At 39.5% G+C, this 16,659-nt stretch overlaps 1 protein-coding gene across 3 annotated transcripts in view; it reads left to right on the top strand.

Moving 5' to 3' along the window:
* The window catches only part of zgc:153039 (uncharacterized protein LOC767698 homolog), a 77,016-nt gene that overhangs the window by 38,899 nt on the left and 21,458 nt on the right, over window positions 1-16,659 (top strand). For all 3 annotated transcript variants that reach the window (XM_055028096.1, XM_055028097.1, XM_055028095.1), the window contains 2 exons: window positions 913-1,070; window positions 3,353-3,435. In XM_055028096.1, the coding sequence (XP_054884071.1) occupies window positions 913-1,070; window positions 3,353-3,435 (241 nt within the window). The remainder of the gene's footprint in view (window positions 1-912; window positions 1,071-3,352; window positions 3,436-16,659) is intronic.

The raw sequence follows: 16,659 nt of genomic DNA, 5'->3' as shown, positions 1-16,659 counted from the left end.
ACACCCTTCAGAGTTTTTTGTTCTTTCTGATCTCTCTTTCTCCATGAATCGAGCACAATCTCCTACACACACACACACACACACACACACACACACACACACACCCATGCATATTCACTGTGGTGATCTCTGTATTTCTGGACCTCCTCATTAGACATCCTCGGAGTAACCATCACCTCAATCGTGTTCTGTTTCTAGTGGACACGAGCACATTTTACCCCAGAACAAATGAGTTTTAAATGACACCTAGTCTCATTCATGTAGAGTAGGTGTAACTGGTAAATGTGACAAAAAAGCTTTTTTATGTAGGATTTTAAGTTTTGTTCTCTTAGCAGTCTGGGTAACACAATACTTTGCATTGATATGTTGTATAAAACCTCAGTAAAGTACATTTGTGGTTGTAGAGGAGGGAAATGGGGAATATTGAAGAGAAATGAAAAGTTAAGTCGCTGTTTAAATGTTTTGTGAAAATCAGATTTACAATCCCAATTTAAGGATTTCTTTCTTTTTTTGTCTTTTTTTTTTTTTTTGTCCTGATTTACTAGAAGATTAACCTGAAAGTCAAGACATACTGGTATTTGTATCAGGAAAGCAAGTAATTTATTTGCTTCATGCAATTTATTTGCAATGTTTTTTATATAGATTAGTATTTAATTCAGTGTTTATCTAGTGCGAATGACCTAAATGTTTGTAATGTTTTGAAATTTATTTTAGGTTCACAAATTTAAAAAAAAAAATGCTGAAAGTGTTTAAACTTCTTAAAAAGTTCTGCCTCCTCATGCTAAATAATTATCATCCTGCTCATTGTTCCTACAAGCATGTCTGCTCCGCTTTGTCTAACAAGAATCTGCTTCAATTACAAAGTGATATCACAATCATATGGGTTAATCTCTTTACTTTTTACTTTTGCAGTGTTCTCCTTCAGAGGGATTACAGTTTTCTGAGGGACATCAACATCTGGCAGCCCTTTGTCATCATTGGAGTTTATTCCTCTACAATCTCTGCCTCAATGAGCAATCTCATCGGAGCCTCTCGCATTCTGTATGCCTTGGCGAAGGATGACTTATTCGGTGGGTAAAGCGACAAAGCTTTGCAGTGAAGCAAATGCTCTTTATCACGCTGATGCCATTTTGAAGCTTTAACATTAGAAGCTCCTGAGTTTTTGAAAGGGCGATGAGAGAGCTGTTCAAAGCAAAAGCTCCAGCCAACAAAGTGATCCAGATATCTCAGGACAGTGAGGAGAAGTATGTGGTATTTCTGATGGAAGTGTAATTTACTGCCATTTAAAAGTTTAAACACAAACTCTGTCTCTGTGAAAGTCATTGGCATATCAAGTTTATGCAGCATGTGTGATTTCCATTACTTCTCTGTGTGAGTCTATCCTGCCTGCTGTTTTTTCATTATTAATAACTTTGAGTGCCATCCTTCTCCTTTCTTTTATTATTTTTAAGCATATTTTATTTGTTCGCCTGTTTCATCTGCATGTACTCAAGCGCTGGTGTGTACTTTAGGGGAGATAAAGGAATTTATTAGCACAGGTTTGTCTGTAGAGTGATCAAAAGAAGCTGACTCAGGCTTGCCTACACCCAAACAACCAAAGGGTTAACATAAATCAAATGAATTAGTTTAATTAGAAGTTGGCGACTGTGGAGCCATAAAAGTTGAGGAGGAAAAGCAGACTGTGACCACACCAGTTGTTCATTTGTGTGTGTTCTTGTTGTCATTCATGCACGCAGCTCGGTGCTTAACCTTGCCACTGTCCTATGCAGACTGACTGATGGATGTGTCCGTTTCCCAACACGTACACTCTGGAGTTTTCTTCCCACACATCTCAATCTCTTTCTTCTCTACAACTTGCTAATCTCAAACTCCTTCAGCGCTGTCCTGCCTCTCTCCACCCCGTTCCCACTGCTGCATTGATTTGGCTTAAAAGTCTCACTGATTTAATTCAGCTTCTTTATCAAGTGTGAAATTTACTCTGAAACGCAGATTTCTCTCCATCGCCCGCCTCTTCAATCTACCTCCATATGGGGCTGTGTGTTTCTGTCAGTCACTCCTGGGTCAGTCAGCCACCTCTTAAGTCAGAATGCGATGGCCGTAAAAGAAAGTTGTCTAAGGTACAACAAGTATGTGGGAGCACTGTCTTCCAGCAAATCAAGTGGCGGCAAGTTATTAAATAAAGTGACTCATCGGCTCAGTTTATCTCTCTCACCGTCTCTGCCGCCTACTCCAGCTCTCTGTTTTTAGACCAGACGTGGAGTTAATTACAGAAATCTGTTTAAATGTCAGGGTTATTAAAGCTTACCAGTCCTAGTCTAAATACTGATGTACACTGGTGATCTTGTAAAAATTGCCAGGCCACATTATTAGGTACAGCTAGCTAACACAGGTGTTTGACTTTGTTTCACCTTCAGAAGTGCCTCAATGCTTCTGAAACATTATAGCAATCTCCAGGTCAGGTATCCAAAACTTTCCCCAGAGTTACATGCTGATATGATTACATCACCCGTTTACTACAGGTTTTTGGCTACACATCCATCATGTAAAGATTCTGATCCACACATCCAGTTAGTGCTCTCTTGGATTGGTGTGTATGTGTAAAAGATATGACCAAATCAAACAAAAAATATTTTGAGACTGTTGAAGGTTCCACACCGTTGGGCACCACCAGTCTGAACCATTGATTCAAGACAGGATAGAGGATTGCATGTTCCTATATCATGCAATATTCTTAATAATGAATTCTGGCCAATCCATCTCAACGTCGCAGCTCAACAGGCAATATTTTTCTGATTGGTGAACTGTAGCAACAGTTTCTTGCCCTTATCTAATAGATAAATGAGTGACAACACTTTTAAGTTTCTCAAAGTGCCCCTCATTTCACCTTCATGTAAAAACTAGTTTTTGGATGTTTTGGGACTTTTATTAGTAATCTAACCCTGCTTTAGTTAAGATTAAATTTTCCCCAAACTGATGAACACATTTGGGAATTATGGTGAGTTTATTTAGCTGGTGGTAGTTTTGTCCCCCTTTTTATATAGTTTAACCTCTAATATTATTACACATCCCCACTACAGACATGTAACATAGATGTCTTACATCTGATGGCTTTCAGAAAACTGAAAATGTCCCTTTGAAATTTGAGTAATTTTGGGAGTGCACTTAATACATACTTTATCTGTTTGGCTTCATTGTTGCTGGATAAACAATATGGTGACGTTTTTCTATCACAATGAATATTAAAATACTCTATCTTGGCAGAAAGTTCATGTGGCTTCTTATGACCATTTAAAGTTTTTTTTTCTCTGAGAACTTTCTTATAACCTTTTATATATGTCACTTATTTCTACAGGTAAGGTGCTGTGTCTAGCTAAGAAGACATCCCGCAGTGGCAACCCCTGGATTGCTGTTCTCATGTCCTGGTTCTTGGTGCAGGTTAGTAGACATATACCAGTTCAATGTGTTTTGTGTAATGTGACTTTTGTCTAATACTTTGACAGAATAACTGGTGTTACAGTCATCCTTCTCCTGACTGATGAACACTGAGATACTTTTTATGTTTTCTAATCTCTCATAGAATAATTTCAGGAAAATCATTTGTTTCGTTCATAGATGTCTCACATCTGACACCATTCAGAAAACTAAAAATAAAATAAGTAATGCATATAAAAAGAAAAGTGAATACTAAAACTATATGAAAACTAATTTCAACTAAGTGTAAGCTTAAGCGTCATGTTTTCTTTCATCAGAAAAACATAAACGTTTAACAAGTGTGTGCACCTTTTTATATCCACTGTATTTGCTGCTTCTTACAAATAAATGAAAATACCAACAGACTAATAATGACACATCTACAAAATATGTTTGTGTTTCACCATAGGCTGTTGCAAATGATTGTTTGTGAATTTGTTATTTACAGGAATATTATGCACATTGATGCTATTTTTTATAGTTCTTTCAATCTTTTTGCACATTGGCCTTTTTGTCTAATCGTCCTTCTTTGTCCTTTTAAAATAAAAAACACTGCTCACATATTTAATTATGTTCAATGACAATAAGTGTATTTTTGAAACACAGTAACAGTTTAGAAAAAGAAAGTGTGTCAATTATGTACTATATGAAATCAAAGATTTTGCATCAAAGGATCCTTTTTTGTGAGTTAGCTGACAAATCCTTTGAATCCCAAACACAACCAAGTTTTGAAACAACGAAACTGTTCCTTTAAAGATGTCCCTTTAAGTAAGCAGTAAAACAAAAAGATGCAGCAGGAAGTCAAGGAAATCTGTCATATTGTTGATGTTCATTTCAAAGCATTTTGTAATAACTAAGATTATATGTAGCTTTTAAAAGTTCAAACTTCAATTATTACTTTTGTGAAAACAGATTGAAAGCATAGCAAGCCAAAGAAATGAATACAGAAGCAATTGCAGTCCTAGACTTTTATTAACATAGTTTGCTGAAGTCATTAAAACAAAGATAATTCCTGCTGAGCTCTGAAAGCAGCAGAGTTCAGAGAAACATGAAGCTTCAAATAAGCGTCTTTTAGTTTTGGTGAATAAATGAAAGGTAGCCAGGATACAGTGTGAAAATCAGCCCAACGTCTTGTTGCTTGCAGCGTGAAGTCTTGTCAGGTTTTCAGCGCTAGAGATGAGAGACCCTCTCTTCTGACAGACTTTTGCTTCAAATTGGACAACAGTTGAATAGCAACAGTTGGATTTCTGTATTCACTCTTGTAATATAGTTTAGAACATTTTGTAGACCAAATTAACCTTAGGTTTATATTTTGTTCTTGAATAGTCATTGGAGAAGTTATTAGCTTTAAGTGAACACACTGAATCATTGTGTTGTTCTTTTGCATAGTTCATAGTTTGGTTCAAATGTTTCCTAAATCTAAACTTAAAATTTCAACCACAAATTTAGTTTGTGTAAGATTTTGATTTTGATAATGCACTGTTTACAAACGGTCCAACCTTGTAATCTGGTTGCAAAATATGGTGACTCTCACTAATTTACAGAAACATTTCCCTTTTATATTTATGATTTAAAATCTCAACTCCTTTGAGAGATAATAACCAAGTGTAATTTTTGCTCTATATGTTGCAGTTCTGATGGGAAGTTGGTTGTTGTACTAAAATAACCAATGCTCTGATGAGTAATAAGGCTTTTGGAACAGAATTTATTTGTTTAAAAATCCATTTCCTGAAATGTCTTAAAATTAACTCCAATTAGGAGCAGTTTTTATTTCAAGATTCACTACCAATTCCTTGATCATATGTATTTAAAGTAATATGGCATTAAATTATGGATTTATAAGTTTGTGCTGGCCCATCATGACCTGGAGCGTTACCAGAGAGTGTAAGAAGGATGTGGTAGCCGGGTAACTTAGAAGTGGAAGAACTTGTTAATTTTCCAGTGCTGAATAACCTCAATTTTGGTTGTAAAATGTTATACTTATTTCTGATGTTGTTAAATAATTGTAGGCATTATTTATTTTTTTTATTACAAAGATCTTAAATTGTAATCATGATGGCCCTAAAAAGTCTTGCATTTGATCCAATGAAACTTGCAGTAGGCTCATCTTGCCATATCACAAAATAACAGGCTGGAGATAAAGTTTCATAACTTAAACACAATCGCTGTGCAAACCCAGGAATATTATTATAGCACAGTTGAAAGGAACATCTGGAACACCTTATGGTGGTGTTCATATAGCACATGTTAAAAGTGGGGGGGGGAAAGTCAATTGGAAATAAAGAGGAAAATATTGGCAAAGGACAGGAGGGGAAGGATAGAGATGAAGAGGAGGCGGAGGATCATACGGGCAAATGGCCCTGACTAAACCATTATTATCAGAGGTGAGTGTTAGAGGCTGAATGGCTTGTCATTATTGGCACCCTCTCTTTTTCTCACTGTCTGTGGCCCTCTTATCCTTTTCTCCTCAACCCTCGCCACTCTCTAGAAGCAGAGGAGAAGCAATTAGATGGAAATCGTTAGCTGTGTTGTTGCCGCCATCAGAGATTATTTGCTCTCGTCCTCTTTCTCTCTATGTCTTCCTCCACCATAAGGATGATTAACTGATGACAAAAGTCTGATTGTAATCTGGCTTTGAACACTTGGACAATGCAGAATTGAAAAGAAAGAGGAGGCTGCCTTCTGTTATTATAGTTCTCAGAAAAAAAAAAGTGGAAAAAAAAAGTAGGACAAAAGAAAAATGAGACGTACAAGAAAAGATTAGAGAGGATAAGGTTGTTTTTGTTTAGACCCTTCTTGACTGCACAATAATGGATTTGCAGTATTGCATTTAAAGAAATCAGTTCTTGTAGCATTTTGTTAATCCCAGCTACCCATTTTGTCATGCCCAGAAAAAATTGTATACAGTGTCAAAACTTTCAATAAAAACAGAGAAACTGCTGCTGATAAATGATCTATACAACAATGCACGAGGGTCATGGAAATTTGCCCCTATTATTTTGCAGTTGCATGTAAATGACTTTCCTCTCACAGCTCCTCTAACTTCATGTAAATTCAAGTCGTCTTCACTGATCCACTCATTCCCCGCTGCTCTTCATGGGTCAAGGACACAATAACAAGGAGCTAAGGAAAGCACTCCTCCTTTCTAACCTCTTCTCCACCTCAGCATTGAGGTCCCAGAATCACATTCAGACTGTGCTTAAGTGTATTCTGAGTATGATCTCCACCCAGTTGGACATGCTGTTAACTGTTTCTCAGGGATGTGTTCTCATTAGATGTCTGAACCATGTCACTAGAGGCCATGACTCACTCTCGTTCCGACGCGATCCTTCTAGCACTTTGTTTCCAGGTCAACACGGACTACAGTTGCGAAGAACTTGAACTCATTTCTCTACTTACCATATTTAAACTACATGTGTTCCTAATATATCATCAAAAAGTAAAAAAAAAAATAGGGATGCAACCCGAGCAAAAGTAAGAACAGAGTTATTTCATCCTATAATGTGAATACACTGGTCAGCAAAACCTTTAAACTGGGGGAAAATGCACAGACATTTTTTTTGCAGCCAGATTGTGACGAGTTGAGCTTGAAAATAAACTGGAAGCGACGGAAAGGAGAGCAGGGAAATGATTGAAAATGGCATTAGGACTGAAACCGACTATTTATCATCCAATCACGTTTGTACCATACCCAACAAATCAGAACTAAAAGATTGGGGGGGAAAAAGGACTCGGCACTGATTAGTCCCACTGTCCTGGTTGATTACTTCAAAAATCAATGTAGGCATAGTTGACGTGAGTTTTCCCGAATGGCACTGTTGGAACTAAAATTTTGTGCAAACATGGATCCTAGATCATAAAAACATGCGAGATGGTAGAAACGTGTAAATAGATTTAACTCAAAGCTCTATTGTTTCATTGGAAGAAAAAGCTTCCTGAAAAAAAAAAAAAACATTTCCAGTGGGAACTCCTGGTCATGGCTGTAACACTGGAAGCCATAAAGACAGTCTAGGTGAAATAATTTCTTCTAATTGGAGACTAAGACTTTCTTCCACTTCTAAAAGTATCTTGTTTTGTGCTCCCTTAAAGACCAGGAAGCCACATTTGGAGAGATGGAGAGATGAATCCCCAATTGAAATTGAGACATTGTGTAAAACATAAAAAAAGAACAGAATACAATGATTTGCAAAGTATTTTTGTGCAAATTAATTTTCACATTGCTCCCTCCACAAATTAGTTGGTACAGTTTCTAAAAAAAAACAACCTAAAGTTTGATATTTAGCATATCCTTTGTTTTGTTGAGAGTTGAATGTTATTTGTAGTGTCTTTTGATTTCATCAAAGGGAACAAATTCAAACTGTTTACTGTCCCATTTGGCTACCATCATAGTTGACTTGCTCTGTTGATAATAAGTAGCACCTTTACATCTTTGGGTCTTTTGGTTGGCCGCCTTATTCTGATACTTGGTTAAAAGCTGTGAGTTAGTCATATCATATATTGGTAACCTTAATAACTTAAAAACAACATTCATTTAAAGTTTAGAATCTAGAATCTATCTCTAATGTAAAAAAAAAAATAGCTTGCAGGCACTGGAGCAGTGCTAAAAAAAATCTCCAAAGGAAGCCTCCAGGAGGAACAGGCAACCTCCAACTTTTTGTTGTTAGACCAACTACTAGAAGCTCTTACTGCCCAGGCTCATGCCAGTCAATTTAAACTGAAGCTGGTGAATAAATACTTACTTAAACTTTTGCCAGGTTTTTTTACAGCCTTAATTGCAGCTTAGCCACTTGTTACAAATTTTTTTTTATGTATTAAAACATTCACAATAAAGCTGCTGTTTTTTTTTATTTTTGATCATATGGGACTATGAGCTGTTGAAATATGTATGATGACTACCCAAACTGTTTCACATGAGCTTTTCTGACCAGTTTCTTCTCACTTTGTTGTATTTAAAATGTTTGAGCACAGGTGTACTTTAGTGAAAGGCATGACTATTTATGCGTGTTGCTTTCCAGTAAAATATCCTTCAGATCGGCAAGCTTAAATAATTCCTGCAGTGATTTATTATGCTCGCGTGCACACTTATACACCTCACAGTCAGTGTACAGTCACAGCAGTCGTCTCTGCTAGCCTGTGTTTAAGTTAATAGCTAATTAATGCTCTGGTGGAGCAGGCTCCCAGGGGAGTACTGGAGAAACACCCACTAACTTTGACTGCCAGAGGTCAGGATGTTCTCTTGCCCACTTTCTCATTTTCATTTTTCTTTCCATCTCCTTTAATTCGCATGTTTCCCCTTTTTCTCTCCTCACTCCTCCTGCTGCTCATCCCAAGACAGTTTCTCCCTTTTTCTAACCACCTGTCAATGTGGCAACATTAATCTCAACTTCCTGTCATGAGCAATCCTCCATTCTCTCCTTTTCTTTTTACCTCAGCGTCATAGTTACAAAGTTAGTCTTCGGCAAGCTGGCGCATTCTTCTCCACTCGGTAAACACCAACAACATGCCCTTGAGCTCAGAGAAATATGCTCCCACTCAGTGGAGCTTCTTAACAGCCAGCCATAAAACACATGATAATTGGAGAGAAAGCTTCTGCTCTGTGAGTGCACAGTGCAGCAGTTATCTTTCTGTTCTGTGGGATCAGCCTCTGCAGCTTGTATGCAGATAAAGAAAGCACACTTTATTATGGAAAGCCCACAGAGCTCAGTACAGTGGACCTCACGCTGAGATGTACACACAATCAGGGTGGTTCGTTATGATGGAAAATGTCCGGTTTGTTAAACTTGTATGTATTAATGCCACAGTCAGAAATACAGCTCATTGTTTGTAATGAGTTTCAATCGCACAGTGAACACACCAAATTACTTTGATGGGTCTACCTGATTTTATGCTAATGAAAATTGTCCAAATGTCTGAGTACAGAATTAAACTTAGAGTGCCTATGAATAATTGACTTGAGCTGACATTCCGTTTTGTGTACTCTTTGGATCGTGTTGAGCTTTAGTTTCAATCATCTAGTCAAACTTAATTTATTCAACACTTAAATAAAAAAAAAACAAAGAAAAACATGCAATTACCAGCAATTAACAAAACAGAGAAAATGAGAAAGGAATCTAGAGGCTAATTGGCAGCAATAAAAATGTTAGTCCAATAAACTAGAATTAAATGTTTTTAAATCACTTGCAATCTAAACTCTAACAAAAACGCAGTAAAATATTAGAACTTAAAATAAAAGATTTTGCTGTTAATTACTTGTGTGTGGTTTATACTAACTTTGAAGGCTCAATATTGTGACATCATTGTTTTTTTTTTTTTTTTTTACAGTTATAAAAACAAAACCAAGATAAATATAAAAACAAAGCACATGCCTGGCGGCTTGGCATTTGATGGAATAACTAATTCCTCAATACTTGTTATTTTATTGTTTGGATTTAAGGCATATTTTTTTATCAGAAGGAAATGTGTGTTTATATGTATGTGTGTGTGTGTGTGCGCATAGCATCCAACTGGAATCTAGGAGTAAGACAGAATACAGGACTTGGAAGGTGCAGAAAAAAATAATTCAGTCATTGTGTTTTAAACATTCACTTAGTGGTGTTTTGAAACATTCCAGCTCTTGAAGATTCTGGGAAACTTTCAGAATAGTTCTGTGGTAAGTGAACCAAGGTCTTCATCAGCTGAGAAATGGACTGGTTGAGAATTCTACATACACATGACGCAGACAGGATTTAGATAAAAATTACACCCCACTTGGAATGAAAGCTGGGGGTTCAGAAATATTTTTGTGGCTATGAAACTTGTGTTCAAAGTGTACTACATTTATTTTTGTAATTTCCCACTTTTCACTCCCATCAGGCACATCTATTTTACCTTGCTAATGACCCCATCAGTCTTTTTAATTTAGTGGCAAAATCCCAATTTTTGTTGGGTCAAATGTAAAGGACAGCTGTCCTTGAAAAATATAGTCTGCTTAACCTTATGTCCTGTGGTATAACATTGGGACACACAAATTTCTCCAAGTTATATTTGTGTGTATATATATATATATATATATATATATATATATATATATATATATATATATATAGCTGACTGGATAGCTCAATACATAAGGCATCAGTATATCACCCGAGAGGGCAGGGTTCGAATCCAGTCTGGGTCCTTAGGCAAGACCCTTCAAGCTACTGCCTACCTCATACCATGAGAGATACTAAGTTGCATAACATGCCGGCTCAGACGTCGCCCGGCCAAACAAGGTCTGCGTCAGGTGTTGGGGAACCAGAGCACCTTGATGACAAATGGGCTACTGGAACAAGACGGAAATGGGCGAGAGATGAAAATGTGGATCTGTTGGAATGCTACTACTCAAGTAACCCTAGTCAGAGGGGTTACATGCAAAGACTGGGGAAGGAATGGTTACTTCGACATCCCCAGTCAACACTAAGCACTAAACAACTAGTAGCTCAGTGTTCCAACATCCGCAAACGGCAACTGCTATCACAACTTGAGATTGACGAGATACAACACAAATGCTACGGCAAAAGGGAGGAACCCGGATGTCAGGACTGTGGGGACTTAACTACAAGTCCCCACCCAGTGAGGGGATACACGGCCCCAATGAGCGAAACAGAGCTGAACGAGACAGCTGCTGACCTGAGAGAGAGAATCATGACCCGAATGACAACCAGGCCTCCCCGGCGCCAATTACAACGGCTGAGTGAAGTACCATCTGAAAGTCTCATTGAGAATGTGAATGCAGCATTGAGAACGATCCCTACCAACACCATAACAGAAACCAATGAGCTGATCTACAACTCAGCATCAGTGATCCTTGAGATACTTGGCTATAAGAGCAACCATGAGACCCAATACCCACCATGGAAAAGACGGTTAGAGGCTAAAATCAAGGTAACAAGGAGGGAAGTGAGCCAACTGTCAGAGCTCCACAAGGGTGCAATGAAAAGACCAGTACCCAGAAAGTACAGGCAGATGCCCATACCTGAAGCACTCGAGACTGCCAAACAGAGGCTCCAAGCCTTGTCCAGCCGCCTAAAGAGATACACAAGGGAGAATGAATCCAGAAGGATTAACCGGCTCTTCTCCACTCAACCAGCTAAGGTGTACTCTCAATGGCAGGGTAACAATAACAACAGAGCAGACCCACCAAGGCTGGAGACGGAACAATACTGGAAAGGCATATGGGAAAGGGAGGCGTCCCACAACAGCAATGCACAGTGGCTGATCTCTCTACGAGAGGACCACAGCAACCTCCCTGAGCAAGCCCCGGTAACCATCACTGTGACAGATGTCCAAGAAAGAGTCTCAGGTATGAAAAACTGGACAGCACCAGGGCCTGACATGATCCATGCCTACTGGCTAAAGAAACTCACTGCTCTCCATGAGCGAATGGCAGCCCAAATGAACCAGCTGCTACAAAGTGGGACTCACCCTGAATGGTTAACTGAAGGGCGGACAATCCTAATCCAGAAGGATCCATCAAAGGGTCCAGTCCCACCCAACTACCGACCAATAACCTGCCTCTCCACAACCTGGAAGCTCATGTCAGGCATCATAGCGGCCAAGATAAGCAAACACATGGATAAACACATGAGCACGGCACAGAAGGGTATCGGTGTAAATAGCAGAGGAGCCAAACACCAACTCCTCGTAGACCGCACAGTTGCCCGAGACTGCAAAACCCGACACACCAACCTGTGCATGGCTTGGATTGATTACAAGAAAGCCTATGACTCAATGCCGCATACTTGGATCATTGAATGCTTAGAGATGTATAACATCAACAGGACTCTGAGAGCCTTCATTGCAAACTCGATGAGGCTGTGGAAAACCACCCTTGAAGCCAACTGCAAACCACTTGCACAAGTGTCCATCAAATGTGGCATATACCAAGGAGATGCTCTGTCCCCGCTACTGTTCTGCATAGGCCTGAACCCCCTCAGCCAAGTTATCCACAAGACTGGCTACGGATACAGACTCAAAAATGGGGCCAATATCAGTCACCTACTCTACATGGATGACATCAAGCTGTACGCCAAGTGTGAGCGAGACATCGACTCACTGATCCACACCACCAGGATCTACAGCACTGACATTGGGATGTCATTCGGACTAGAGAAATGTGGTCGGCTGGTCACAAAGAGGGGAAGGTCATCCACACAGAAGGGGTCTCACTCCCACAAGGAACAATAGCAGACATAGAGGACAGTTACAAGTACCTAGGTATACCACAAGCAAATGGCAACCTCGATGAGGTCACAAGGAAAGGAGCCACAGCTAAATACCTCCAACGAATAAGGCAAGTCCTGAGAAGCCAGCTCAATGGCAAGAACAAAATCCGTGCGATAAACAGCTATGCCTTGCCAGTAATCAGATACCCTGCTGGAATAATTAGCTGGCCAAAGGAGGAGATAAAAGCCACAGATATTAAGACCAGAAAGCTACTAACAATGCATGGAGGGTTCCATCCCAAATCCAGCACCCTGAGACTGTACACGAGCCGCAAGGAAGGAGGCAGAGGACTAGTGAGTGTGAGAACCACTGTCCAGGACGAAACAACTAAGATCCATAAATACATCAGAGACAAAGCCTCAACAGACAATGTGCTCAGTGAATGTCTCAGACAACAGGGAACGGAGGTTGAGGTGCCAGAGATACCATCATGGGAGGACAAACCCCTACATGGGATGTACCACCAGCAAATAACCCAAGTGGCTGATATCAGTAAATCCTACCAATGGCTGGAAAAAGCTGGACTCAAGGACAGCACAGAGGCCCTCATCCTGGCAGCCCAGGAACAGGCCCTAAACACCAGAGCAATAGAGGCCCAGATCTACCACACCAGACAAGACCCAAGGTGTAGGTTGTGCAAGGAGGCCCCTGAGACAGTCCAGCACATCACAGCAGGGTGCAAGATACTTGCAGGGAAAGCGTACATGGAACGACATAACCAAGTGGCAGGCATAGTGTACAGAAACATCTGTGCAGAATATGGACTGGAAACCCCAAGATCAAAGTGGGAAACACCCCCAAAGGTGGTGGAGAACGCCAGAGCTAAGATCCTGTGGGACTTCCAGATCCAGACAGACAAAATGGTAATGGCGAACCAACCAGACATTGTCGTAGTGGATAAACATCAGAGGAAAGCCGTTGTGGTAGATGTAGCAATACCAAGTGATTGCAACATCAGGAAAAAGGAGCACGAGAAACTAGAGAAATACCAGGGCCTCAGGGAGGAACTGGAGAGGGCCTGGAAGGTGAAGACCACAGTGGTGCCTGTGGTCATCGGGGCCCTCGGGGCAGTAACCCCCAAACTGGAGCAGTGGCTACAACAGATCCCAGGAACAACATCAGACATCTCAGTCCAGAAATGTGCAGTCCTTGGCACAGCCAAGATACTGCGCAGAACCCTCAAGCTCCCAGGCCTCTGGTAGAGGACCCGAGCTCAGAGGATAAGAACCACCCGTGGTGGGTGAGAAGGGAATTTTTTTTTTTTTTTTATATATATATATAAGTTTAAATCTGCATGGCTATCTGCATGACATCCTTGCATATTCTAGCAATACATCACCTGTAATTGTATCCATCGTATAAAATGGCTTTTGTAAACGTAATCCTTGTAAAATCAGAGTAAAATGAGCTAATGTTATTCATTAAAAAAATCTAAATTGAATGTTTTCTATGTATTCTGTGATTTTGCATAGTGTTCCCAGTGTTTTTGAAAGTCCTGAATCTTTATCAAAACTTATTTTCATGATTACTTAGCTGAGGGGGGCTTGTAAGAACCACGGGATTCATTGGCTCCACTGAGGAACCAACTGGTTAAGTTGTCTATGGTTTTTATTTGTAGATCTAAGAAGCGTCACATAAAGTATTTTCATTTAAAAAATAACTCAAAGGCTTATGAACTAGTTTGCCACAGCTTCTCTAAGTGATTTATAGTTTAATTTTGTTTTTTATTTATTTTCTTAAACTGTGCTTATTAGCATAACCTTGTCCAGATGTGAAAACTGAGTTTTGAATTTGCATTTGATTGGGCTTCATAAACTCTTGTTACAAATGTTACAAATATTTATTTGGCAACTATGTGTATTTTTTTAAGTGTATTAACTATACTCACAATTTGGTAAAATACTAACATCTTAAGAATTGCATCTAGCTTAAACTAGGTTTTACTCTTTTCTTTGTACTTCTGGAGTAGCTAAGGGTAAATTGTGCTTAGCTATGTTCACACATTTTGATATCAGTGGACATGGCAGGGAGCAGTACTCATGTCATGGTCATCTTCAGAACAAAGCTTCTGCACCTCCAGTCTTATGCAGCAAGTCTCATTAGATGTACAACTCTCCCTCCAAATGAGCTGCTTTGAATTTAAATAGCAAGGGACCAAACTTGGCTGTGCCGTCACGCAGCTGTCACAGCTAACATAGCTGAGTTCATGTAGCCCAGCAGCAGCTTAGATACCATCTTAATTAAAAGTGAACCTTTGCCTCAATCAGTTGGTTCCTCACTGGAGCCACTGCACCCTGTGGTTCTTACAAGCCCGCCTCCCCTGGAAAATGCAATAACATAAATTTTAAAAGTGTGTTACTACATGATGTATGCCTGATGTGATGACCAAAATCAGCCAAAGTGTAACCAGGTGATTATAAGTAGTCTTAACTCAATCAAACATTTGTCATTTTCAAGAAATTTTGCTCTGGCTAAAAATGGTTTATTTAGAAATACATTTTTTTTTTTACAGGAAACCCTTCTTTGTTCATCTCAGGTCCAGTAGGTTGACATCACAGCAGACACATTCAGGTTCACTGTATTTATTCTGACAAACAGAAAACAGAGTTGACGGTTAACTTCAATCCAGCAGCTTCTGCCCATGCACATTAAATAAAATTTTGAACTGGAAGTTAATCTGGCTTTAACTTGATTTTTAAATACATGAATGTACTCAGTGATCCAAACCTTACTAATGCTATTCGAGAGTATTTTGAGTCAGGACATACATACGAGGTGATGCTGGACATGCTCCGAACCAACCACGAAGTGTCAGTAAAGCCCAGTTCACACTACACTAAAATGTCATAGGTCTAAGGACATCTGAGACTATAAAGGCTTGGATCTCAAAACATCAGCTTTCAGTACTAAGCGACTCTTTACAATCGGCATTTAGTTTAGCAACTATTTTTGATTTTAGTCACAATGTGTTTCCCACTTTCTTTTGCGACAGGTTATCATATCACCACTGGAGTAAAGAAAGTCTTCAACAAAATACTTCCTGGCATAAAGTTTGAGACGAGTACCTCTCCAGACGAGTCCATTAATGATTATGATGTTGTTCTCTTCAAGTCTTCTCCGGCTGGGGAAGATTGCTCAGAGAAAAATCTCACCTCTGAGAATGTGTGGATCGATGATTTTAATGTTTCTTTACAATCCTTCCCCGGCTGGGAAACATAGAGCAGAGGAGAATTCTCTCTCTTAGGACGAGTGCTTCAGAGTACGATGAGTTTGATGCTTCTCTTTTCAAGCCTTCCCCACCGAGGACGCAAAGTTGTGCTTTGCCAAAAGAGACCGCTGTTGAAGGGTTCATTTTGCAGTGACGTTTCATTCAGTAGTTCGAGTATGGAGATACCGATATTTGAAAGTTCAACTTCTTCTTCGACTTCTTTGGAAGAGGCTACTTCCTCTCATGTTCTAAAAGAACAAACTTTGCCGGTTAAGGAGGTTCTTGTTGAAAAGAAGAAAGTTACATTCAGAAGTGATGCTAAAAAGTCTTGTTGTCAGTTATCTTGAAGGACAGCATGTTACATCTGCCTGATTTTTAGCATGCTCAGAGATCTTAGTCACCATGATATGGATGGATATGTTAGTGAACAGTGAAAAAACTTGCAGAAAGTGGAAGAGAGAGTAATTACAACTTCATCCATCCTTTTTCTTCAGCTTATCCGAACTCGGGTCACGGGGGTAGCAGCTTGTTGCAAAAATAGAGGGATCTTAGCTTCTTCCAGTTTGCTTGGTCCCTTCTTATAGACACTTCACTGTCCAGTCTGTTGTCCAGATGAACACCATGGTGTTTATATTCTTCTTCCATGATGGAAATTGGGTTTGATCTAATCCTGTTGCTCCTGAAATCAACAATCATCTCCTTTGTCTCCTTTTGTTCTCTTTGGTGTTCCAGCT

The sequence above is a fragment of the Poeciliopsis prolifica genome, unplaced genomic scaffold (assembly GCF_027474105.1).
Source record: "Poeciliopsis prolifica strain line A6 unplaced genomic scaffold, Auburn_PproV2 SCAFFOLD004, whole genome shotgun sequence".
Lineage (NCBI taxonomy): Eukaryota > Metazoa > Chordata > Actinopteri > Cyprinodontiformes > Poeciliidae > Poeciliopsis > Poeciliopsis prolifica.
The sequence above is the reverse complement of the archived record's forward strand: the minus strand, read 5'-3'. Positions and strand labels throughout refer to the sequence as shown.